The sequence below is a fragment of the Chanodichthys erythropterus genome, chromosome 2 (assembly GCF_024489055.1).
Source record: "Chanodichthys erythropterus isolate Z2021 chromosome 2, ASM2448905v1, whole genome shotgun sequence".
Taxonomy (NCBI): domain Eukaryota; kingdom Metazoa; phylum Chordata; class Actinopteri; order Cypriniformes; family Xenocyprididae; genus Chanodichthys; species Chanodichthys erythropterus.
In genome coordinates, this window is record NC_090222.1 from 21,787,828 (window position 1) to 21,815,110 (window position 27,283).

Consider the following 27,283-nt stretch of genomic DNA (forward strand, 5'->3'; position numbering starts at 1 on the left):
TTGGCTCAAAGGTTGTTAGCCCTCTGCCTTTCTGTAACCAACAAGCTGCAGGTTGCTTAATGTCAATTGTATTAAATGTTGTGTAAACAACTCAGACTGTTATTGCCTCCAATCATCTCACTAATCCTAGTAGTAATTCCCTAACATTGTATTTGGTGTGACTGAGGTTCAGGCGCAAACACGACATTGAGACTTATTGGATAATTTTTTCACTTCGTAGCAAAGCAGCTTTCAGATTCTCAGACAGCTAGAAATGGTGTATTGAATGGGATATTAGTAAACACATAACCACGTCTGCACCACTTATGAGTGGCACTATCGGGAAAAAATGTTACTTCAGGAACAACTAAGACTACATAGCACAATGATATGCATGCTCAACTTCTCGTAACGATTTTCTGTGGTTTCTAGAGCTCAGGGCCAAAGAGCCTTGCATGGTGCAATTGATTTCCCATTTTTGAAACAGGAGAAACATACAGTTTTTCCTATATGCCCTGATAACTGCGACAGTTCCTTGTCCTTCTTAGGTTGCTCATGATCCTTTCTCACTCTTAAATGTAACATTTAGACACTTTGGCTTCTTGTCAGAGTTGTACCCTATGCAGAATTGAATTGAGAATGCCTTTAAAATTCAAATAAAATTAATACTTTTGATTTGAATTGAGCTAGCAAACAGGTCACAAACAATTGCAATTCAAACTTGAAGATGGATGTTCTGTAAACCTATGCGGCCCAAACTTGTATGACTTTTTTTCTTCTGTAGAACAGAAAGGAAGATATTTTGAAAAATGTCTTAGTGTTTTTTGTCTTTACCATGCAAGTCAATCAGGTCCAATATTGTTTTGTATTAGAGGTCTGTGGGACAAGTTTTGAATTGCTGAATGCAGGTGCTGTAGGGAAGATATTGATGTGTGCAGAGGAAGAGAGAGAAAAAAAGACTTGTTGGACTCCTGCAAAAACATCTAAAAATGAAAGCTACTCAAATATATTTTATGTTACCGTCTTTTAACAAAAATAAGTGTTTTACAGGCACAGGGTTAGACATGTTTTTCGGTTATATGCAACAGTGTGGGAATTGCAAAAGATAACTTCAGACAGAATCATACTTAAATGGGACTAAAACAAATCTATGTAGATCTTTACCTGCAGGATTTTGCGAGCGGACAAAACATATAAGTTACGGGTGGGAGCAGGAAGAAATAAACGTATTTTTAGTGGGCACAGGACTGAAAAATCAATCCTGTGCAGACCCCACCACTGACCTTTTAATAGGGACTTTAACACCGGAGGAAACTTTTCATAGTTCCTTGAACTATTAGCAGAAGTACCCGGATTTTGCCGAGTTCAGACTGCAGGAACTAGGAACGATTTTAGTTCTAGGAACTTCTTTTGAGGGAACTGAATTAGCTCCTACTTCAGAGTAGGGTCCATACCTGCACTATAGTAACTACCAGTGACGTAAGTGTACCTCAAGTGTACTTTTTCATATACTGTCTTCTTTCTTATAACAGTTCTATCTGATAACATATTAAGCTTTTAAACAAATCGTAAACTAGTGAAGGTGGAGAATGTGAGTGCTGTGTGCTCAGACTCTGGCGTTCTCAGCGCCGTCAGAATAAAGGTCCCGCATGCCATCAAAATAAAAGTCACAACAACAAGCGCAGCTTACCTCACCTCATAGTTCCTACTGCCGGTGCAAATGCAACCAGGAAAATGGCCCTAGGGGAACTATTAGTTCTCAGGGAACCACCCTGGTGGCTAGTTCTTAGAACTACCCAGTGCAAAAGCCCCTAATGTATGGACAAAAAAGATTAAATATTCTTTAAAATATTATCTTTTGTGTTTATACAGGTTTGGAACACTCAGGTTTTGGATGAACTATCCTTTTAATTTTACTTGTTTTGATATTTGCGCTTTGTTTCTTTATGTTGTGTAATTTTAAATGTTGCACCACAGAGCCTTAAAGGAATAGTATTTCACCCCCTCTGTATACTAATATCTGTATATTGCTGGTGTGACAATAAAGCTCTCTTGAATCGTAAATCTAATACTCCCTTAAGAAGTTGTGGGGAGATCAGTGGCTGCAGAGGTGCTATTTGCCTTCCCGTCTTCGGATGAGGATGGAGCTCTACCCACCCCCACCCCCCCTAAATCCTCTGCTTGTCAGTCCAGTCTGGGAGCCAGATGGAGACTATGGTAAAGTGATGCCCACAGAGGAGTAATTGCCTTTAATCTGTTATTGAGGGAAGCAGGATGAGACCCGCAGCAAGGCATGCCCCTCTGTGCCACAGAGAAAACACTGGCGGAGTTTCGTTTTAATGTGTGCGCGGCTTTGTGTGGCACTGGTGTGTTTATGGTTAGTTAGCGGACTGAATTTGGGGGCTTGGCAGGATAACCTTGTCCTCTGAGCATTTTAATTACGCTCTATGATCTGACTCGGGGCCTGTGTTTAGTTTGGAAAACCAAAATCCAAATCCATATTTGAACGTCTTTTGAGTGTCAAACATTCCTGCTACAGATGCGAGCTTCCACAGACAACTAATTCACTTCTTATGTGAGTCTTTTACACTCGCCCTGTGCCGAGCGCCCCTCCAAAACAAATAGCGGACGCCTCTCGCCACCGCTGCAGAGAGTGTGTGTTTGCACTTATTTATTTAATAACTGTCAGGCTGCCTTGCGCTTCCCACTAAAACTTGGGCCTCTCGCAGGAGAAAGTGATCCGCAGATGACGACTCCCGATGAGATCCTGACTCGGTGTTGAAATTCAGGAATGATAAATGGTGTATTACGTCTGGGTAATATTGCGGGCTATCATTGGATAGAGCAGGAGCGCAGCGTGCGCTGCTTTCCCAGGGCAAGTGGAGCTCACTAATTGGCTGCCGTGTTGGGTGATTATCCGTGCCTTGAGCCCAGGTCTGTTGTGACTGGTGTGCCAATGGACTAATCTTTCTTTAATTAGCTGACTCTGCAGGACTGACATGGGAGCAGGGGGCCGCTGTTTCACAGCCAACACGCTTTTCTGCATTCACACAACAGCTCCCATATATTCTCCCGCTATGTCCATTTGTACCCTTTTGATCTTCTTTTAAAGTTTGTATTGCGGCACTGCTAATGTTATTGACTCTGTATGATTAATTGCTCACTTGTTTCTCGCTTGTAGGTCGATTTGGATAAAAGTATCTGCAAAACAAAAATATCCAATTAATACCTGACTGAAGATGAGGCATCTGAGATTGGGTATCTGGTCTGAGGTCAACAGTAAATGTTGTTGGTCAATAGTTATTGATCCTTAATGATTCTTATTGAATTATTCATAAGAAGTCATTGAGATATTGAAATCCCAGTCTACTGATTGCAGTTTACCGGATTTTCGGTTGGCTTTTCTAAAGATGTCTGAATGCAAGAAATTACTTTTTCATCATTGTTTAATCTGAAATCAATGCTGTCTATTTTTAACTGACCTAAAGCAACTCGAACTATGATTTGTACATTTTACTGATTAAGTGATAACTTACAATTTTTATATGGAAGCCCTTTTCCATCAAAATTAAAAGGTAACTTCTATTGTAATTGTGACTTCATATCTTCCAATTGTCCCATTGTAAAAATGAACCATATTTCATAATTTGATGTTTACAGGGTTTTTTTTTTGTAATTGTGAATTTAAATCTCAAAATGAAACTTTAAATCTCATAATTGACATTATACCTCACAATTGCAACTTTATTTCTCATAATTGTGACATTATATCTCACAATTACAACTTTAATGCTCATAATTCTGAAATTGTATCTCACATTTGCGAACTTATTGCTCAAAATTGTGACAATGTATATCCCACAATTGTGACTTTATTGCTGCTCATAATTGTGACATAATATCTCACATGACTTTATATTTTACAATGTGACATAATTTATTATTTTAGAGTTTATTTCACAATATACTTTTTTATTTTTTACTGAAGTGGAAAAGGGCATCCATACTTTTGTAGATCTACAAGCTTCCGAAGGTATGGAGAATGAGTAATAATCAAAGCAATCATCTGCTTATCTAGCTTTGCTAACAAGGCACAGGTGTAGCTTGCAAACTATTGAGCTTCATGATGAGTCTTGTTCTCACTCCAGAATTTGCTGGATGTTTAGCACTGTGTTTACATAGTACCCTCTAACTTTAAAGTCACTTTGATTTCCCCCTTGATTAAGCAGAAGTTTGCAGGTTTTGAGAATTAGAAAAAAAAAAATGATATTCCCTACTGGAGAGACCAGGTCATTCAAGTCAGAAGCCATGTAGAAGTCATAGCTGTCAGTCAGGGAGTGCATCAGTTCAGGCAACGTCTCACCTGCTGTACAATTTGCATGACACTGTCTGCCTAAATGTGATCTCTGAAGAGTTCTGCCGGTGCTAAATCTTCCACAAAGACTCATTACCAGTAGTCCTGGGCCATCTTTTTCACTTTTTTCTTCAGTTACATTCCTCGTAGGGGTGAGAGAGGAGTCTCTGATTAACTCTCCACAAAGTGCCCTGCTCCCTGACCAAAATAAATATGGCCCCTGTCATTCTGTCAGCAACTGTCTTCAGAGAGCAATATTTGAAACACCCCATGATCCCGCTGGCTTTTATATGGAGAATCCGTCGTCATTCCACAGGCATGAGCCATAAACGTGGAGTCCTGTGAAAGAGGGACTGGGGTGAGGGGATCTATCTATCTATCTATCTGTCTATCTGTCTATCTGTCTGTCTGTCTGTCTGTCTGTCTCCACAATTACACAGTATAAATGGGGATTTATTAAAATATATAGCTGCTTTTATATTTTAAAAAAGGGATCTCTTGCAAAGGAATCATTATATTTAGGGGTCCTTGGCATCAAAACGTTTGAAAATATTCCTTCCTTCCTTCCTTCCTTCCTTCCTTCCTTCCAGATTAAGGCAGTCTATGTTTATTTCACAATATACATTCTAGCGACATTGACTTTCAGCTGTTATTTTGTCTCATGATAGCGTCTGAGGTTTATCCTTACTCAAATTAGGCTGCAGTCATTCATTGTTTGCCATTTGAATGTGGCCCTTCTGTCTTCCAGGCCTCTGCGTAGCCCACTGCAAGCCCTTCCGCAAGGCCCCACACATGCTTTCATCTCCACAGACGCACACAACAGCCGTACACACATCACACATGACAGGCGAGACACTTCCTCCACACAGCCTTCAATAAACATGCATTCATACATTCCCACACATAAGCACTAATGTATAAGCTCAACTTTTGATAGTGTGTATGCCGAGGTTCCGTTTCATGTACCCGCAATATCAGTGGGACACTGGCATGTCCTAGACCACCCCCTCTTCGGGGCTAGCCGGGAGCGGGGTATGACTTTCAACATCTGGTGCACAGTTGCACCAACTCAACCGCTAAAATCTTCTGTCCTCTCTCGGGCATTTTTATTGAGACATCACAGCTTGTAATCAGAGCCTCACGATACTGAGGGAAGCTGTGGCTTCTGACCCAATCACATCCAGTGGCTTGGACCAACGAAACAGACACCCAGACAAAACAAAGTGTCGTTTGCTGCTGGATGCATGTGTTTTTAGGTGTTTGTACATCCAAGCTTGCATACACCCAGCAGGGAATAGCCAAAAGAGACTGTCAATTTTCAATTGGGTAAATTCAACAAAATAAACAGATGAACAAGCTAAACCACTTTTAGCTGGTTTGTTTGCCTCTCAACGTTCATCCAGGTCCCAAGTCCCCATATCCCAGTGTTTATACCTAATACCTGGATGTAGGACAAACCCCTGCTACCTCTAGTTACTTTTGGATCTTTTCCCTGACATGTTCCTGTTTTTCTAACCATTGCTGCGGTGTGAAACTCCTGACCTCGTTGGGCCTTGAAAGACCTTAGCAGAAGTACTGTAGTTGAACCAGGGGAATTACTTGCACCGGGGCGGCTCCATAGGAAGACGATAAAAGCTGTCAGTTTCACTCAGGTGAGTGGTTTTGGGTTGACAGGAACCTTTGTACCTAGATCCTCAAAACAACAAACACACCTCACAGCCCCAAAGGCCCACAGATGCAAGCACAAAAGTTTCTAGTGCTATTCTTTTAAAGTTAAGTTGTCTCGAAAGGATACAAGCGCGCCATTTAGACCGATGAAAGCTCTTTGAAGGGAATTTCATAAATTGAGGTAAGGAAAGCAGGCTTGACGCCCCTTGACTTGAAGCATTTCACTGCCCTCGAAAACACACACTCGCATACTGCTCTCTTCAGTTTAAGTGTGTAAGCCTGTCTGATTTGGCACAGCTCGTCTGCCTCTTGGGCACTTCCTCTTTATGTAGAAACCCGCTTGGTTCCTGGAGACACGAGGCAGATTTCCTCTCCGTTCCCCATTGGAGATGGAGATTGAAGGCCTTGTTTTTGAAATGAGATATAAAGAACACATCATGCTACACAATTTCCTCTTACATCCTCCAGAAGCGCCCCTGGGGAGCAAACAGATCTGAAACGGTCGGGTGTATAACTCAGAAACACATATGGCCCCGACAGGGCTATGACAGGTACGTTCTCGACACAAGATGTAGCCTACAGGTTTGCTTTATAGTATGGCTGTGCCCCGGAGTGTATTTATGTAAGGAACAGATTAGATTGTATGAATTTAACATGGACCCCTGTTTGAAAAGCCCCAGTGGTGGCAGTGGCCCCAAATGTTTCCCACTACTCCACAATAATGAATGTTCGCTCTCCTGCCAGGACAACCGCACAGTGTGGTGTAAAATAGTTCTACCTCTGCATCCATATGTACAGTACATGAAAAAATCTGAAGTTTGGCCCCTATATAAGGGGGCTACGATGTTCTCATTTGCCATGACGCACACACATATAGGCTGTACTTCCCATCACCCACAGCACTCGCAGGAAATGCAGCTTCAGGAGTGAAATCGAAAACAAATGTTCCATCAAATAGTTTGTGTAATTGTAGTGTGACGAGGTCACATCCTTGGCAAAGCTGTTGAATTTTTTTCTTCTTTTTTCTTTTTTTTTTGTTCCATTTTCAGGACAAACATGAAAATTAGCTTTTTAACATACAGTAATCGTACAGTTGTGCACTCCTGGAGCGAGCGAAAAGTGATGGATTCCAGGGACAAGACATTTTCCTGTCGGTTTGTAGATCATCAAAGACAGAAGCCTTAATCATAAGCTAATTGTAGCAACCGTTTTTGTTTTTTTTTTTTGTACATATAAACAAAAGATGTTCTTCATACACTAAACATTCCGAGATGTTAATCACAAAATGCCGGGGCGAGTAGAACAGCACATCAGTTCCTTTCCTTGCAATCCGATGATAGCTGATTTGATAAGAACCACTCCTAGTATATCATTCCTCCGTTCTATCAGCACGAAACAGATGTTTACGTAAATCTGACAGATCAAAGCGAGGCGCTGAAGTTTTGAATACACTTAAGCGACTCCAGAAAAAGCAAATAGTTTTACCTCAGCTATAGCCATCATTTGCCTTATCAGAAATGATTTATAAAATTGTGGCATGTGACAGAAATTATGAATATATGGTATTCCCTTGATCTTTTTTTATCATCCTCCTGCTGTTTTCTCACTCCTGGTTGGTAATAGCATTGGATGCTTGCTAAAATAGCACAGAGGTTCTCTTTGATAAAGCTGTGGAAGCTTTTTATGTTGTTCGTCAGAAATGTAACATAACATTTAGGCAGTAATTAAATGAAACTAAAGCTAATTACGCCTCATTTTCTGAGGGACACAAGACTACAGCTCTATGTACTTATGCCCAGATGTGGGAGTGAGTCAGGCAGTGAGATAGGAGACCACAGAAGTTGTTTTGCAGCCTTCTCTATGGGTTTGCGGTGACAGGCATATCAGCTTCTGTGTGTGGCGTAGAGGGCAGCTGGCATCGCTGTGGTAACTTGTAGTGGACATCGTTCTGCAAGTCTGCAGGTGATTTGATTGAATCCTGAATAGAATTATACATATTTGTAATCATACTACACAGTAGCATTGGTCAGAATAATATATCTGCCTTAATTTACCTCTCTAGGGATCGACTAGGTTTTTTTTTTTAATTCTAAAACTTTTTCAATAGTCCATTTGAGACATTCTACTAACTATAAGTAGTCTCAGCCTCAGACGTCACACCTACGGACCACTGGCTGAACGTCTGATGCATATGGCACACAAAATCGGAAACACTTCACTTAATTTGATTTGATTGGTTGAATTCTCCAGGATTTCCGGGAGACGTGCATGACACGTTCTTTAATGGTCCGCCTGGAAACAAAGCCGTCGTGATGCCAAAACACTCAACAAGGTAAACTGTGATGCAAGTCAGATGGGTTCTTGGGCAGTCCTTGGCCAATGAAAGCTGCTATGGAGTCCAGACCATCAATCTGAAGGTCTGGCTACTTTAGACTAAACTAAGTAACTTTGCAACTACATGTCAACTACCAGTCATTAGAGCATTAGTAAACTGACTCAATATCTGCTTACATTTTATTTTGATGGTCTCCCAACAGACATTCTACTGACTATAAGTTACTTTGCAAGTACATGTCAACTTATTCTACTCACCCTAACAGTTTACTACTCTAATGATAGTTAGTTGACCTGTAGTTTCAAATTAATGAGAGTTTGTCGACATGTAGTTGCAAAGTTGTGTATAGTTAGTATAATGTCCAAAGTGGACGTTTGAAATAAAGTGCAGCTGTATTTTGGTCTTTTGTTTCCAGCTAGAATACTGAAGCATCCTTAAAACAAGAACATTATTTTTTTTAAGTTTAAGCCCAATTGTTTAAGATTATATGACTTGGTACTCAACACTGCCCATTGGAAATTTGTTTAGACTTGTTTAAAGCATAAATATGATCTAGCATCTGCCTTTCGGTTAGAGTACAGGCTGCAACATATTTAACTACAGTTCTTATGTTGATGTACAATCATTTACAGTATCTATCATCTATAAAGTGACAAAAAATACATCAGTCTTAAATGATATCTAAGTCTGATCTGGGAAAAGTCTGGATGCATTATTTGTATTGCATTAAAGATAATGTGTTCAGACTTTTCCAGTTCAGCTCTGGCCCATGACCTGATAACAGCGCAGTAATAACCAGTCATGCGTGTTTTTGTGCTAAAGATGATGATCTAATGGTAATGGACATATCATCGTGGATATCTTCAAAGAACCAATGCGGCACACTCACCTGCTCCTTAATCTCTCTACACTTCTACACTTGAGCAGAATTAAGACAATAATGACCCACCTAATCTCAACATTAGCTTTGAGTTTGGAATGCATATGTTTTAAATCATTCCTTCTGATAGTAAGCAGAGCTTCAGAGGGAGAGAGAAGAGAGGAGGGGAGAGAAGTATGATTCAGAGTAACCTTGTTAGGCTAAGTGACACTGTGCAGAGAAGCTTCTTGTCAGCTGGTTAGCAAGATGGACTTCTACCTATAAAGGATTGTCTTCTCAGGGAAGTGTTGGGGAAGCTGCTTTGAAATTGTAAATTAAGCTACAAGATAATCAAAATTTACAGTAGTTACCTTTTTGAAAAACACTACAAGCTGCTAACAAAAATTCACTAACTGCATTGAAGCTTCTACACTGTAAAAAATGTCTGCATATTTCTCTTAAAAACGTAACTTTTTCCCCGCCATTAACAGAATTTTCAGTCATTTATGACACCACGCTTTCCCACCATTGACGGAAATTTATGGCAATTCATGTTCTCACTGTTATATGGTAGGGAGTGCTGTTACACATCTTCGGAAATAGTACAGAATCTCTGGATCAAAACACAGGCGAAGAAGCAGAAACAAGCGATAAAAGCATTGCTTATGCAAGTTTAAAATAACGCGATCATCAAACATTAAAGAACATACAAATCAAAACTGCTTAACGTTGCCGAATGAAATGTCTACCCAGGATGAGGTGTAGGACTGTGAAGCTTTGGGGGTGTTGATGGACTCTATCTATTCCATCTGTGTTTTGATCATTGATCTGAATCCGATCCAAATGTAGTCTTTGACAAAAATGCTTTTTTTTTTTTTTTTTTTTTTAAATAAACTTACCAACATACAAAATTAACAATTTTATTTGAAACACAATATAGTGCCACTATAATATTCCAATATAAAAAATAATAAAATGAAGAGATCATACAATTAATTGCAAGGATTGAATAAAATAATTTTGTAATTTATCTGATAATAAGCAGAACCTTTTATTTTATTTTATTTATTTTTTTGATCTCCTAACATATGATGTATAACTGCTGCTTTGATGATTATAAGAGGCACATCATTCAAATTGGTTAATTACAACATTAATTGCAGCAGGGAATTAGTTCTGACCTTTGAAAAAAGGCATAAAATATAATTAGCTTAATTTATTCAGAAACAAGACATTATGAGACCAGTAAAACTGGATTGCAGTGGTAGTGAATAAAACATGGTTTTGTGCTGAAATGCTGTGTAAAACTGACACAACTGTTTAGTGAATTCCCCCTCTGTGTTCTGCCAGGTTCACTGGATCTCCTTCCAGACACATTGTCCACAGTGTAAGTCAAGGGGAGCTGGTTGCAGTTACGCATCTCTTCACAGCATTATAAATGTATGTGTTAGGAGGCCCTTAATGGCTGCTAATCCAATTTCTGCTACTGAAATCAAATCTCGCTGGCGCCAGTGGTCCTCTCCTTCACTCACAAATAATGACTTTGCGTTTGGTGTCTTTATGAAAATGATGGACCACCAAAACAGCAGCGTTATCATCTTTTACTTCCACAAGAAGCCTCATGCCCTGTTTTCCATTTTGCGTCTTTCCTCCTCATTCTCTCCTTAATTCTTCTCTTTTTGGGGGGAGGTGGGGGTAGTGGATGAGATTAAGGATCAGCAGAGAAGGCAATTATTAATTGTTGATCCCTTGAAAGATGAGAAGGTTCTGAGCAGAAGAAGAACCTTTGCAGAGAGGCCCATTTACCGCTCGCTCGTAATGCTTTCCTGAGGTCAGGCATCGATTTCCTTAAACCACATGCTGTGCTGATAAGATTAGGTCTTTCGATTCCTGAACTACTTGAGTCATGCAGATGAAGTCACTTTGGGTTGGATTTTAAGGCTGGAAGGACGTCTTTTCATTTGGTCACGGGCCTCTTTACTGTCTTTTCAGCAGGTCAATGCCAGGCCTAGATGGGATATGGGGGCTTTTTGTGCATTTTGCCACTGTTTTGGAAGGAAATACTTAAACTTTTTTTTTTTCTTTTTTTTTTATTATTAAGGAGATGCATCAACATTAATGTATTTTGTTCTTTTCAGCCCAAATTATATTATATTATATTATATTATATTATATTATATTATATTATATTATATTATATTATATTATATTATATTATATTATATTATATTATATTATATTATATTATATTATATTTTGTTATATTATATTATGTTATATTATATTATGTTATATTATATTATATTATGTTATATTATATTATATATTCATATTAATTAACTTACAAATAAACATTATAGAATATTTATTGATATGCATTTGGCATAAAATATGTTATATATGTTATATGTTTATATATTTATATGCATTTGTTATAAAATAATTTAATTTAAATATATTATAATTTTATAATAATAATTTTATTAACCATTATTAATAATTGAGCACCAATAATACTTGATTATAATTGAGTACTAAATCAGAATATTAGAATGATTTCTGAAGGATCATGTGACACTGAAGATGGAGTAATGATGCTAAAAAATCAGCTTTGCCATCACAGGCATAAATTACATTTCCTGGGATTCAAACCCATGACCTTGGTGGTGTTAGCACCACGCTCTAGCTTCACAAGCATGTGATTACAGTTTTTCATCTTGATAATAAAAAACCCCCTAACATTTATTTGATATTATGTGGTATTTTGATGGCATGAAAGAAAATAAACACATGCAGTCAGAGACAGGTAGAGGGTTGAAAGGAGAGAGTAATATGTCAAATCATGCGCTGAAGGAATTTGTGGTTGGGAGTGGAACTTCCACCCAGCGGTCTACCGTTTCGCATTGCCAGGTGTTTCAGCAGATCATATCCATGCGTGTGGCAGAAACCAGGAGAAGAAAGAAACTTATGAGGAAATCACGTGTACGTACAGTACAGAATGTGTTTCAGCTTACACCTGTGTTCTCTTTGCTTTGCTTTCTTTTCTTGACACTCATACACTCATGGGAAAACTCTCTCTTTTGTTGCCAAGGAATGGTAATCAATTTTCCGTGCAGATATCAGAACATTAGAGCGCACACAAGCACACTGTTTCTGATTAGCACTAACTTGTTTATTTGTTTGATGCTGAAAGTCATGTAAAACTGAGTGTCTTTTGGCAGATGCTTATTTTATCTACAAAAGGAAAGCAATCAGTGTCGGAAAGATTTCTTTTTTTAATTCCATTGAAAAAAAGGAACCAGTGTTTATAGATAAAAACCATTCTGGCATATGTTTGCTTTCAGCCTTCCCAATCAGAAATGCTAAAAACACATCAGTTTTTCCCCTCATGTCCCTCTGTGGTAATTCAAACTGTTCAAACTGTAATTCAAACTCTGTGAACCTTGCTAATTGGACTTGGCAATTAATTGTAAATATCAGATCAAAACTGCAAACACGCTCCTAATTTAAACAATCGTATGCCTGACATCAATTCAGGTTGAGGCGCATTAAATAGTTGCAGACATCTTGATATGATTTTCCATTTCAGGTTTTGACCTGCACAGACACAAGGCTTTCAGTTAGTTTTGGTTGCCCTCTAGCTGTCAGTTATGAAATGTTATGAAATTTCCAACAGCATTTTTTTTTTTTTTTTTAGAATTCACAAATGAATTATGATTTGAGCATCCAATGGGATGTGTAATTGATAACGGTTACTTGTAGGAATTTCTTTGTGACCCTGTTTCTTGAGACAGATTGCTGAAATTAAATCAGAGGCATTTCTACAGTTTTTTTTTTTTGTTTTAAGATGGAACTAGTCAAAAAAAGATAACAAGTTTGTTGAATGGTAAATATAGTACTGTCATAAACTATGGTATATAAATAATACTTATTTTTAGTCATTAACACACTTATGAACTGTAAAGAGCCTGGTGAATGACAATGACGTCAATGTGCATCCAAAACATGAAATTCCTTTTTTAAATGAACAAGTTCCATTATTAAATGCACAATAAAAATGAGGACATTTCCGAGGACACTTCCAGCTTAGGAAAGGCCACCAACAGTGTTGGGGTAATGCATTACAAGTAAAAACGAGTTATGTAATCGGATTACTTTTTTTTTTTTTTAGTAAAGTAATGCATTACTTTTTTTTTAGGAAGAAACACAATATTGTAATGCATTACTTTTAAAAGTAACTTTCCCCAACAATGGCCACCAAAAACAGGGATCCAGGTACATAACAAAAATATGTTCTAAGAACATTTTGCTAACCTTTCAAGTTATGATGCGTTATTTCTGTTAAAAAATGATTTTTTTGTGCTAACGTTTTGAGAACAGTATTAAAGGCCAGACAACTTTGAACAAACATTCTATTAACGTTACTGGAAGAACGTTTGTTCAGAACTTTGAGAGAACGTTAGCCAAAGTTCTGAGAAGATTCCCTGTTAGCTGCATCTTGGTAACTTGTATTGCCTTGGACAAATATTTACTACAATAGTTCTTTAGAAGAACCTGTCCTTTTGACTGATGTCTTTGAAATGATTTGATCAGTCATGGAGGAATAGCCTGAGGTTTAGTTCTCTTGTAGTTAATCACACTGCTCTCCACTACTATAAACAGAACTTAATGAGACAGGATATTGTTCTAATGGTTGGGAGGAAAGAACATATGCGCTCTGGCCTGCAACATAGGTCTTTTTAATGTAGACCTCTGCTCTTTACTGCCATCAAATTGCACCCCCCAATTTGATCGCATTGCAGACTGTTTATAAAGCACACAGTTTTGAATCAAAATGGCCTCTTAAAATGGAAAACGAAAAGATATTGCCTGTGGTCATTATGGACTTGCATATTGCGCCTGAGTAAATCCATTACAGCTCACTTGGAGCAATTGGAAGCGACATTTATCGAAGGGGTTCAACGGTTTCGCTGTTGCTGTAGTTTTTATGTGAGGCGCATGGAGATTCGGTTCAGTGCAATCGGACCCAAAGGGCTTTTCGAGGTGTTTCTGAAGGCATAACGAGCCGTTGTGTAAAGACAACATTTTTGCATCGTTCCAAATTGCGAGACCGCAAGAAATAAGGCCCAAAAATAGAACGATTGTATTAATTGCAGGAAATTACTGGTGGAAGATTAAGATTTTTTTCTCATGCCACCAAAAGAGAGCATTTTCTCAGGGTTGTTTCCACTTAAGAAAATCATTTTCTGAGAATTTTCTGAGCAGTCGGGCAGCTGCGAGCGAGCCAAGAGCTGGGACCGTGTTTGAGAGAGAGGCCCCACTTGAGATAAAGTCACCACACATTATGCAGCCTTGCCTCATTTTGTGGTGCTAAATGGCCTGAACAAGTGCAATAATAAGACTGTGAGCCAGGCTTTGAAATACAGCTATAGAAAGATTCTTTTCTGCAGCCTGTATGTGAACCGTAGCACAGCTAGCGGAGAATGTGTGCCAGATCAGGATCCAGATACCACCCGGCATCCAAGTCTGACTCGTTTTTCCCCCTGCTGACAAATTTTCTGTGCCTCTCAGTCACACTTTCTCCTTCGAACGTTCACACACTCACACACACACACTCAATCATACGCACCTCGTTATCTTATTTGCCACTGTTGGATTTAGCAAGCCACCCTTTCGTTGTGTGCGATATGCCACACAGTCTTTCCCAGAATGCTTTGCCTGCAACACCTGGCTTGCATTAATTCTGGTCTGAGAAGCCTGGCTGAGAAGTGAACGAGTGTTATGCACTTTGCTCCACTGGAGTGTGAGGAGGGGAGAAGGGGTGAGGAAAGGTTCATTTGGTTTGGGGTTCTGCTTGTCTTTAAATCATTAATAATATCATTCACAGGCAGTTAAAGGTCTTGCTTGGTATTTTAACCCTTTAAATGTCACTGCATGAAATGGTAACGAGACAAAAATATGATTTATTAACGAATGAGTTCAAAGATTCTTTTACTTTTTTCATTCCTATCTATCTATCTATCTATCTATCTATCTATCTATCTATCTATCTATCTATCTATCTATCTATCTATCTATCTATCTATCTATCTATCTATCTATCTATCTATCTGTCGATCTGTCGATCTGTCTGTCTGTCTATGTTGGGGAGTAAGTTACATGTAACAGAGTTACGTAATTTAATTACAAAATAAATGGAACTTTCTCTGTTACAGTTACTGAGAAAAAAAAGTGTAATTAAAGTACAGTTAACAATTACAGAGGGGGTTAAATCTTAATATTTTCTGTAAAAAGCTAGGATATGTTGAATAATATGAATTTCAATTTGAACTTGATTTCTTTCCCACATTGCATTGACTGCTCTAAAATATGAGACACCAATGTTTCAGGAGTTTAGGACACATAATAGGACACATGCTTATTCAATAACTGTTTTTATTTCCGATTTGGGTTTATGTATATGCATTCTTTTTTTAAAATTAACTGTTTTTTTCCTCCCAAGGCATTGTTAGATGCCAGTGTTTCCTATCATAATTATGCAAACATTTGATTTCATATACAGTATCATAGCTATTAAACTATTTCTTATGATTTTAAATGTGTATATAAGCTCAGAACGAGGTGCTAAAGTCTGACTTTGTGGTGGATGTGCTTTAAAATTAAATTATTATAATCTTAATTCAAGTGTTGAAGGATTTTGAAACTGAAAGGTTAACCCTGCCTGAATTTTAGAAAAGTAATTAAAAAGTAATCACATGTAATCAGTTACATTACTTTAATAAAGTAATTTAAACAGTTACACTACTTATTACATTTTAAATAGGGTAACTAATCTGTAACATATTACATTTCCACTTTTCTATCTATCTATCTATCTATCTATCTATCTATCTATCTATCTATCTATCTATCTATCTATCTATCTATCTATCTATCTATCTATCTATCTATCTATCTATCTATCTATCTATCTATCTATCTATCTATCTATCTATCTATCTATCTATCTATCTATCTACCCGATTCCAAAAAAGTTGGGACACTGTACAAATTGTGAATAAAAACAGAATGCAATGATGTGGAAGTTTCAAATTTCAACATTTTATTCAGAATACAACATAGATGACATATCAAATGTTTAAACTGAGAAAATGTATAATTTTAAGGAAAAAATAAGTTGATTTTAAATTTCATTGCATCAACACATCTCAAAAAAGTTGGGACAAGGCCATGTTTACCACTGTGTGGCATCCCTTCTTTTTATAACAGTCTGTAAACATCTGGGGACTGAGGAGACAACTTGCTCAAGTTTAGGAATAGAAATGTTGTCCCATTCTTGTCTAATACAGGCTTTTAGTTGCTCAACTGTCTTATGTCTTCTTTGTCGCATCTTCCTCTTTATGATGCGCCAAATGTTTTCTATGGGTGAAAGATCTGGACTGCAGGCTGGCCATTTCAGTACCCGGATCCTCCTTCTATGCAGCCATGATGTTGTAATTGATGCAGTATGTGGTCTGGCATTGTCATGTTGGAAAATGCAAGGTCTTCCCTGAAAGAGACGACGTCTGGATGGGAGCATATGTTGTTCTAGAACTTGGATATACCTTTCAGCATTGATGGTGCCTTTCCAGATGTGTAAGCTGCCCATGCCACACGCACTCATGCAACCCCATACCATCAGAGATGCAGGCTTCTGAACTGAGCGCTGATAACAACTTGGGTTGTCCTTGTGCTCTTTAGTCCGGATGGCATGGTGTCCCAGTTTTCCAAAAAGAACTTCAAATTTTCATTCGTCTGACCACAGAACACTTTTCTGCTTTGCCACAGTCCATTTTAAATGAGCCTTGGCCCAGAGAAAATGCCTGCGCTTCTGGATCATGTTTAGATACTGTTTCTTTTTTGACCTATAGAGTTTTAGCCGGCAACGGAGAATGACACGGTGGATTGTGTTCACCGACAATGTTTTCTGGAAGTATTCCTGAGCCTATGTTGTGATTTCCATTATAGTAGCATTCCTGTATGGGATGCAGTGCCGCCTAAGGGCCTGAAGATCACGGGCATCCAGTATGGTTTTCCGGCCTTGACCCTTACGCACAGAGACTCTTCCAGATTCTCTGAATCTTTGGATGATATTATGCACTGTAGATGATAATAACTTCAAACTCTTTGCAATTTCTCTCTGATAAACTCCTTTCTGATATTGCTCCACTATTTTTCGCCGCAGCATTGGGGGAATTGGTGATCCTCTGCCCATCTTGACTTCTGAGAGACACTGAGAGACACTGCCACTCTGAGAGGCTCTTTTTATACCCAATCATGTTGCCAGTTGACCCAAATGGCCTCTTATTGCTACCTGTCCCAACTTTTTTGGAATGTGTAGCTCTCATGAAATCCAAAATGACATTTCAAAATGTCTCACTTTCAACATTTGATATGTTATCTATATTCTATTGTGAATAAAATATAAGAGATTTGTATATGAGATTTGTAAATTATTGCATTCCTTTTTTATTCACAATTTGTACATTGTCCCAACTTTTTTGAAATCGGGTTTCTATCTATCTATCTATCTATCTATCTATCTATCTATCTATCTATCTATCTATCTATCTATCTATCTATCTATCTGTCTGTCTGTCTGTCTGTCTGTCTGTCTGTCTGTCTGTCTGTCTGTCATCATTTGAGATGTATTTTGTGATACATTCCTATTCAAAAGGCTGAGATTTTCTTTTAAGACATTAATACTTTTATTCAGGATTCATCTTGTTTCCATTAAAATATTAAGCAGCACTGTTTTCAACTTTGATAATAATAAGAAATGTTTCTTCAGCACCAAATTAGGATATTATGATTTCTGAAGGAAAAACAATGATTTCTGAAGGATCATGTGACACATGATATTTAAAAAAGAAATATATTTAAAAAGAAAACACTTATTTTAAATTGTAATAATTCAAAATATGACTTTTACATTTTTTTTTTTTTTAATCAAGTAAATGCATACTTGGTGAGCATAAGACTTATTTCAAATTTAATTCAAACAATTCAAACAACCAGAAGCTTTCCTGCTTAATAACACTAAGGGCGTGGATTTGATTAGCCTGGCTTAATTATGTTTTTAAACATGAATATCAATCAACTTCTTGGTCTTAAAGCTGTTGTTTAATGTTACTATTTTTTCATGATTATTACTCAAAAAGCCTTTAAAGAATTTCTAAAAATGGGTGTGATGTCATAAAGTTTGAAACACCCCTGATCATGAATCAGAAAATATGCAAATCAGAGTGGGGTTTTTTTCTGCTTTCATTCAACAGTTTCTAGAATTAATGCATTTTTCTTTCCTGTCTGTTTTGCGATAGGGAGTTCGGGGAAGGGCCCCCGGACCAAAGACCAAAAGAAGAAGTCCAACAAGCAGAGGCTGCGCTTCCGGGCCCAGAACCAACACAGCGACCACCTCGCCTCTGTTCGGGCTGCCCATTAAAAAAAAAAAAAAAAAAAAAAAGAAGAAGAAAAAAAAAGACTTTAAAATGGAACAAAGACCACAAAGCTGCTAGCCACGCTCCACACACACCTACCCAAATGAAAACACACACACACGCACCCAAAGGGATTATTCATACTCATGTGGTCACACTGTGTCTCTGTGCCTCCTGCTGCTTCCCTCACCGGTGACACGTCCCCCCGACCCATGACCCCACTGTGATATCATGGAACACTACAGCAGCTGTTCATATAGCTCATATCTCGTCCTATTTGAGGAGGAAGAAGAGAAAGACTGAGCTGGAAGCACAGAAAGCTTGGGCATGGAGACCTGGAGGAGTAGAACGAGCACAGAGTGGCGAAAGGAGCAGAAGAGATTGGAAAGGTTACGTGATTGACTGATTATGATGCCCTGAAATACAAGAGAGAGACTTATCTGTATTTATGTACAATTTACACCATTCCCCTTCCTTAAAAATCAAGGCAGAGTGCATCATGAATGGCCTTTCTTGTCAAATAGGTACTTTGTTTTTCATAGCAATGTTGCAAACCATGCATAGTTGCGAAATTATTATTCTCAGCACAAGATGTTTACGTCCAGACCGCTTTATGCTTTAACTGTATATTGTGGGTAAGAATCTTAGTTGTTCAACTAGCATGGCCACAAACTCATGTGTACATAGTCGGTGAGTTTATCTAATAATGGTAACATTGATGATAAATATAAAAAAATCCTTACTGTATTTTCAGTATTGACACCTTCAGCTTTTAAATGTGTAAAGGGTTATAATACCAGCTACAGTTAAATGAATTTAAAAAGAACAAAAAAGCTAAATAAAAAACATAGCCTCCACATAGCATTTACATTTATATGGTATATAATTGATTTATTTATTGATTCATTTTTTATTATTATTATTATTATTATTTTTATGTTTGGTGAAAATTATGTCTCTGTACCTGATACTCCTCAGTGCTGAAGTATTCTTTCAACCACTTATAACAATACAAAATATCTCTAACAGTGGATACCGATCGTGTCTGATTTGCTGGTAAATGTTCAAATCACTGTGTAATCCTGGTTTAACATCTTGTACTTTATGTTGATTACACATCCTGCAGCAGCTGAAGTATATCGTCAACTGATTGATAATGTGTATATTGTGTGCTATTAAAACGCAGTTCATGTTGCACTTCGTGCCCTTGTATGCTTTCAGAACCTCGCCAACCTCTCGTCAAGCCCTAAAGCTCTATTACGTAACATTTGTCATTTCACAGCACACCAACAGATATGGCCAATTGGCAGCAGAGAATTGAGCCCTTATTGGAATGTGACATCATTCAGAGCAGCTGTAAGTCTTTCTGACAGGTGCAAATGGCATCACTCTGTCCGTCGCTACGGGCACTGCAACCACTTAAAACAACCTCTCAGAAAGAAAATGAATAAACATTTTCTTCAGGTAGGTTCTGCCAAAACGGTTTAATTTGAGTCACGGACAATTAACCTAGTGCTGTGTGCTGTATAATCATTGCCTCTGGGGAAAAAAACAAAACAAGCCTGATCTTCCAAACAGACTCCATTTATCATGTAAGAAAAGTCAGACAGCAGGCGTCCAGATTTGAATGCACCTGTGAATCTAGAAATGATTTCCAGAAGGGAATAAGAAGCATATACAGTAGGCTTACACAAAATGTACACAATTTTAATGAAAACTAATAAATCATTTATTGATGAAATGCATTTTTTAATTAAATAATTTAAATTAATTTTGAATTGAATGATCATTATTGATGTACAGAGTCATATACTAATGTACATTGCATTACATTTTAATTTTAGGGAAATACGGCCAGATGGGAACGTATTAAGGATATTTCCACAGTTACTGTTAAGTTACGTTGCGTGTTTCACAGTTTTATGCGTTATCCTCATGAATGTGTTGAAACACCTGGACAAAAATGTTGATTGAGACAAAAACAAAACAAAACTATGCTTTAAAACCTGTACAGTAAGGCCATCTTTGAAGTAGGAGTGGGGCCCATAAAGTCTCCATGTAGTCAATGTATATGTAAACTTACCGTGTATAAACACCCATCTGCTGTGGGTTACAAGTTAATGAACTCCTCACAGATGTCACGTCGGGGGCCACACCATCACAAAACCAAATTGGAAACTTGCAGTCAAGAAAGAGGCACACTGAAGTGTATTCATTAAAGAGAATAGGCTACCACCAAAAACAATAAAAACATTTGCTGTGTGTAGTTATAATATATATTACAATATAAAGTATTTGTCTTTGCTTTTCTCTAAATAGTTAATCCCAACACTGAAATTCTATCATCCCTTACAAAAAAGAAGTCTGCTATTAGTATACTTCTTTTAAACTAACAGTAAAGAAGTATACTTTTTAGTCTACTTTTTATACACTTCTCAGAAATATAGGCTACTTAAAATTACACTTAAGTGTACTTGAGCTATAGGTTGGCTGCGTCCGAAAACTGAAAAATGCTGCCTTCCGAGGACACATTTCAAGGTAAGAAGGCATCAAGGCACGTTCGAATCCAATGTTAGCTTCACTTCCTGTCTCATGAGATACCTTCCTCAGATCGATTTTTGAAGGAAGCATAGATATATCCTTAGCTGCCTTTGATATCCCACAATCCTGTGCTTTCCATTCTGTGACAGTTGAGCTAGAAAAAAATAAAGATGACATCCGAAGGTTGCGTTTGCTGCTCAGTTTGTGTATAAATGTAAGATTTTGATCAACATATTTCAATTTTGATATAATTTCTATCGAGAAATTACTACTGTAGTAATGAAATTGTTTAGTTCTCACCAAAGCTCGCGCTATATTGCTGTAGATCATTAAACTGTTACACTGCTTCAGTAGTCTGTCCGAAATCAATTCAAACGCTGCCGTACAAGTCATTCTCTTATAAGATAGCGAGGCAGCAAGACAGCTACTTAGGTTTTCGGACGCAGCCAGTACCTCAGGGATGACGTGTTTTTATAGGCAAAACCCGGAAGCAAGTTAGCATTTTAGGACATCCGCTTCCTTCACCCCGAAGTCAATGGGTTTTTTGAATGAGTTTTTGCTAAATCACCTGAAATAAGGTCTGTGGTTAACAAAGCCTCTAAATATTTTCACGTTTTGATCTATGACCTAAAACACACTAGTTATAACCCGCTTGTGATTTTTTAAACCTTTATTTTGTCTTAAAAAAGGGCGGTTGCTAACAAATTGCTAAAAGGTACTACTTCCTTTGGCGGGGACTTTAGACGTCATCATGACAAACAGGACATTTGGACAGCATTTCTCATAAAAAAGTGGATAAGTATTAATAACAGCGCAGATCATAATCAGTGAGCATTTTTTTAAATAAAGTTGTTTTTTAGATAAAGTTTGAGGAAGCTTGGTGGTGACGACGTTGATCTGCGACCATGGTGTGCTGTAGTCCGTTTATAGCCTACTGTTAGCTTTTTATATCTGACGACTATATTTAGGCTTCAAAATGTATACATTTTGTGTTAACTTGTAAAGATTATCTTAATAGACAAAACGTGTAAGTGTCATAACCCTTTGTTAAACACAGAGCTTATTTTTTGCGATTTTCCAAAAGTCTATGGGAAAAATGCATAGGCTTTCGATCGAGGGAACCCGTGCGCCTTACGGGTTGGCCTACAAAAACTGACAGAAAAGTCGTAGTAGCCTATAAAAAATACTATGTAGCCCCGCCCCTTTTCAGCTTCGCGCGTTGTCTTCCACAGCATAAAGGTAAGATCTTATGGATTTATGAACCTCTCATTTTAAAATCTTCCCGGTCTGACATTTGTTATGACATATGCTTCAAACATTACAGTGTTTAAGATAAGTAAATCCACTTCACCAGCTTACTCTTCGACAGTGATGCCATAGAAATGTACAGGGCTACCGCAGAAACGGAAGTTCAAAGACAAAATTCTAAAGATGGCTGCGCGCTTGTAGCTACTCAATCTTTTCATCGAGATGTACGTATAATTAAGTATTCTAAGTTGGCTTGTAGACTAGTTGTGTTTACTCTTTTGATTGAGTAGCTTATTGAATATGTTTTTCACATAGTCTTACATACTGTCTTATAAACTTACATTGTTTGAAATCGTTAATTTATAAAGAAAACAGATAATTCTGAGTATGAGATTTCTTTTTGTTGCACTAGAGCAAAATAATATCAGTAAAAAACTGTTTAAATCAGTTTGTCCCTCACCTTTTTAAAGTTTGAAAGCTCAACTTGCTATCAACTGTAACTGAATGTGAAAAAAAACAGTCCCCTTTTGTGTTCCACAGAAGAAAGGCATTTTTGGAGCAACATAAGGGTGAATAAATGATGACAGAATGTTTATTTTTGGGTGAAGTAATCATTTGTATCGAGACCAGAACACACTGCACTTGCTAATGTTATGTATCTAATACATCAGAAGTGTGCGTTGCCCATTTCCTCTTGCCATTTTGCGATTCTCTTTTCATCATAAAACCACTTCTGTAAACTATGTGGCGGAGTATCGTACTGAAGATGTCTGTATTTTCCTGGTGTGTGTGTGTGTGTTTGCCTGTGGTATGAGGTTCTGGTCTAGTTGAGTCTACGGCTTCCTTTTAATCTGGCGAGTGCGTTTTCATTAGCTCCATTTGGTTCTATTATTACGGCACACTTCAAAGACTGAACTAGTGGAACCACAAACAGGAAATGCTGTTTGTGAGGCCTGAGTGCTAACGGTCCTCATTCTCGTGCAGTACGATTTCCCTCTCATCATTCTGTCATGTACAGAACGTATGCTGCCTGAATGACACATTTGTTCCAAAGCAGATGCCGGAGATGGAAGTTATGACATTGCATCGCCAGATTAATAACTTTGCCTGGGACAATAAATGTTGAAATAATTTGCTGTTTTCAATAACTGTGTAATGGGGCATTGGTTGCCCACCGAGGCAAAGGAAATCTGGGATCATTAGCTTTCTTGCTGAAAATGACTTTTTTTTTGGCAAGAGATTCTGGGTCAAATGTATATGCTCCGATGTTATAGGCCAAAAGTGTCTGCCGGTGTATAGTGTTGCTTACAACTTTACCATATGTCAACTATCAATGCCCAAAACATACAAAATCACTGAGAGAGGGAGTGCATAATTCATTTTCACACAAATATTATCCAGAGTCCCAGTCATTTTGGGAAATGCGTGCTCAAACTGACCAAATAAAATCCCACATTTGAATAAATCCATCAATGAAAAGAAATTGAGTCATGCACTGAAAACAACGCTGTGCATGTCCATGTGGAGGTAGAAGGAGATCATTCCATCCATCCATCCATCCATCCATCCCTCCATACATCCATCCATCCAAACTATCAATGGCCAAAACATACAAAATCACTAAAAGAGATGTAGGGTGCATAATTCATTTTCACACAAATATTTATCTGTCTCTGTCTGTCATGCTTTTGTTTTCTTCTTTCAAATTATGTTTCAATCAAATACTCTTTATGTCTCTGTCTATCTAGTCTGAGACTAACCTTAAAGTTTTAGTTCACCCAAAAATGAAAATTCTGTCATTAAATTACTCACCCTCATGTCGTTCCACACCCGTAAGACCTTCGCTCATCTTTAGAACACAAATTAAGATATTTTTGATAAAATTCAATGGCTTAGTGAGGCTTCCATTGACATCAAGTTAATTTACACTTTCAAATGCACAGAAAGGTAATAAAGATATATTTAAAACAGTTCATGTGACTACTATGGTTCAACCTTAATGTTAAGAAGTGACGAGAATACTTTTTGTATTCAACAGTATTTAGTGATGGGCGATTTCAAAACACTGCTTCATGAAGTTTTGAAGCTTTACGAATCTTTTGTTTCGAATCAGTGGTTCGGAGCGTTTATCAAACTGCCAAAGTCACATGATTTCAGTAAGCGAGTCTTCATTACATAAGTGTTTCGAAATTTCAATATTAATTCAATGTAATTAAAGGCTTATAAAATTTCAACGTAATTTCTGTAATGTCAGGTATAATGATGTCATTTTTAGAAGTGCAAAGTTTTTTAAAGGTGCCCTAGAATAAAAAATTGAATTTACCTTGGCATAGTTAAATAACAAGAGTTCAGTACATGGAAATGACATGCAGTGAGTCTCAAACTCCATTGTTTCCTCCTTCTTATATAAATCTCATTTGTTTAAAAGACCTCCGAAGAACAGGCAAATCTCAACATAACACAGAGTGTTACGTAACAGTTGGGATCAATAATATGTACGCCCCCGATATTTGCATATGCCAGCTCATGTTCAAGGCATTACACAAGGGCAGCCAGTATTAATGTCTAGATCTGCACAGCAGAATGATCAGACTAGGTAAGCAAACAAGAATCAATAGCGAAAAATGGCAGATGGAGCAAAAATAACTGACAAGATCCATGATGACATTATATTTTTAGTGATATTTGTAAACTGACTTTCTAAAGGTTTCGTTTGCATGTTGCTAATGTACTGTTAAATGTGGTTAAAGTTACCATCGGTTCTTACTGTATTCACAGAGACAAGAGCCATCATTATTTTCATTATTAACCCTCAGGGGTCTGAGGATTTTTGGGGCCTTGGAGAAGTTTTGACATGCCCTGACATTTGTGCTTTTTTCAGTTGTTCATAAACATATTAATGGAAAAAGTGTCATTACACTGTATTCAGCACAAACTAGGCTACAATAATATGTGAGGAACATGTATGTACATGTTTGTGTTTTTGAAGGAATAACGTTTATGCTTGGTTATTGAAAAAACAAAAAACTTAAGTCACTGAAATAAGGCCAAAAAAAAAATATTAAATCTTTGTTCACAAGACTTCTGGGTATTTGAGGTTGTAGACTAGAGTTTTTGCTTCAAAATGTGGTAAAAATTATGTTGCCTGCTTGTTCATATAAAACAATAGAGAGATTTAAATTTTCTAAAACATCTTTGGTCAAGAAACACAGTATGCATGGAGGCGTGAATCATCATGAATAATGGGTGATTCTCACCCGAGAAGACAAAATAATTGCATAAAGAGCTCTAACGAGCTGCATAAGTAATTAGCTCTTTGTCAGGTAGGCTGTGAAAAAACCCTCTGTTGATCATGTCTCAAATCTCATAATGGTGTAAATCAAACATACAGAAAAAATAGCAATACTGTGAAATATTATTACAATTTAAAATAATGGTATTCTATTATATTCTTTAAAATATAATGTATTTCTGTGATGCAAAGTGTCTGAACAATGTTACCTCTGTGGCATTTCATATAGGCTTTTAGCTTAAAAGCATGCACATTTGGAGAAATACTGATGGATTCTCATATGTTTGTCAATTTTCTATACAGAGGAGTAATATTTATTCAGGATTTATTGTCATTACTATGAGTGCTGGATACTGTGTTTTGAATTCATACTTGCAGCCGGAGGGCACTCTGTACACCTTTAGTCTACAAATGCCTGAGCACTAAAGAAGAATAGGCAATCCAGGAAATAACCGAACTAACAGAGGCCAGAGATCGCTAAATATGGCTATTCAAAACACTTTTCAAGACGATAAATACACAATTGAGACAATGTATGCATGTATTGACTCTGAATTTGCGTCTGAATAGCACTGGCTCCGTGGGCGTGGCCGCATTAGCGGATAATGAGCTGAATCACAGACTTCTGACATGGCTCTCTTTTCATACAGATTACATAAACACAGAATATTTGTTTTCGATTTGACTTACACGATTTAAAACCTGACATTTAAATGTTTTTTTAGACATAAGTCTAATTTTTTTGTCATTAGTATTCCCTAAGTTACAGTTCATTTTCTGAGAACTATCAGATTGGACTTCGTTCAGAGGGAGACGAGAGATCACGCATCATGTTAGTTTTCTTTATTTTACAAAAAGCACAACATTTTGTTGTTACTCTGAGTGTACACAAATAAAAGAAGATATTTCATTGACAGAGTATTTTGAGTCTCTTTCACACTGGTTAGAAAAAAAAATGCGGTGATCACACCGGCGTGACCGCCGACCCGAGAGTGTTAAACACTTGCAGTCTGATTAATTCATAAACACATCTTCATTCTTTATAAATCTCTTCAACAGAGTAGCATTAGCTGTTAGCCACGGAGCATAGCCTCAAACTCATTCAGAATCAAATGTAACCATCCGTACTCACATAATCAGATGTATGCATGCAGCATGCATGACGAACACTTTGTAAAGACCCATTTTGAGGGTTATATAAGCTGTGTGAACTTTCTTTATGCAATGATAGAGTCGAGAGCTCGGGAGGGGGCTGAGAGCACGAGCAATTAAAGGGGCCGCAGCCTGAATTGGCGCATTCTTTATGCCCAAAATAGGCAGTTAAAAAAATTTATTAAAAAAAAAATCTATGGGGTATTTTGAGCTGAAACTTCACAGACACATTCAAGGGACACCTTAGACTTATATTACATCTTGTAAAAAAATGTTCGATGGCACCTTTAAGCGGCACTATTGTATTTAGTCAGTAATGGTTTTTAAAGACGAACATGTAGCTCGATCGAGTGGTTTTAATGAAACTCAATCTGAATAC

General features: G+C 37.5%; 1 protein-coding gene across 1 annotated transcript in view; it reads left to right on the plus strand.

The window, feature by feature from the left end:
• Positions 1–18,676, plus strand: part of rspo2 (R-spondin 2) — a 63,366-nt gene extending 44,690 nt beyond the window's left edge. The window contains exon 5 of the mRNA XM_067398856.1: positions 18,555–18,676. Within this exon, the coding sequence (XP_067254957.1) occupies positions 18,555–18,676 (122 nt within the window). The remainder of the gene's footprint in view (positions 1–18,554) is intronic.
• Positions 18,677–27,283: the final 8,607 nt, after the last annotated feature.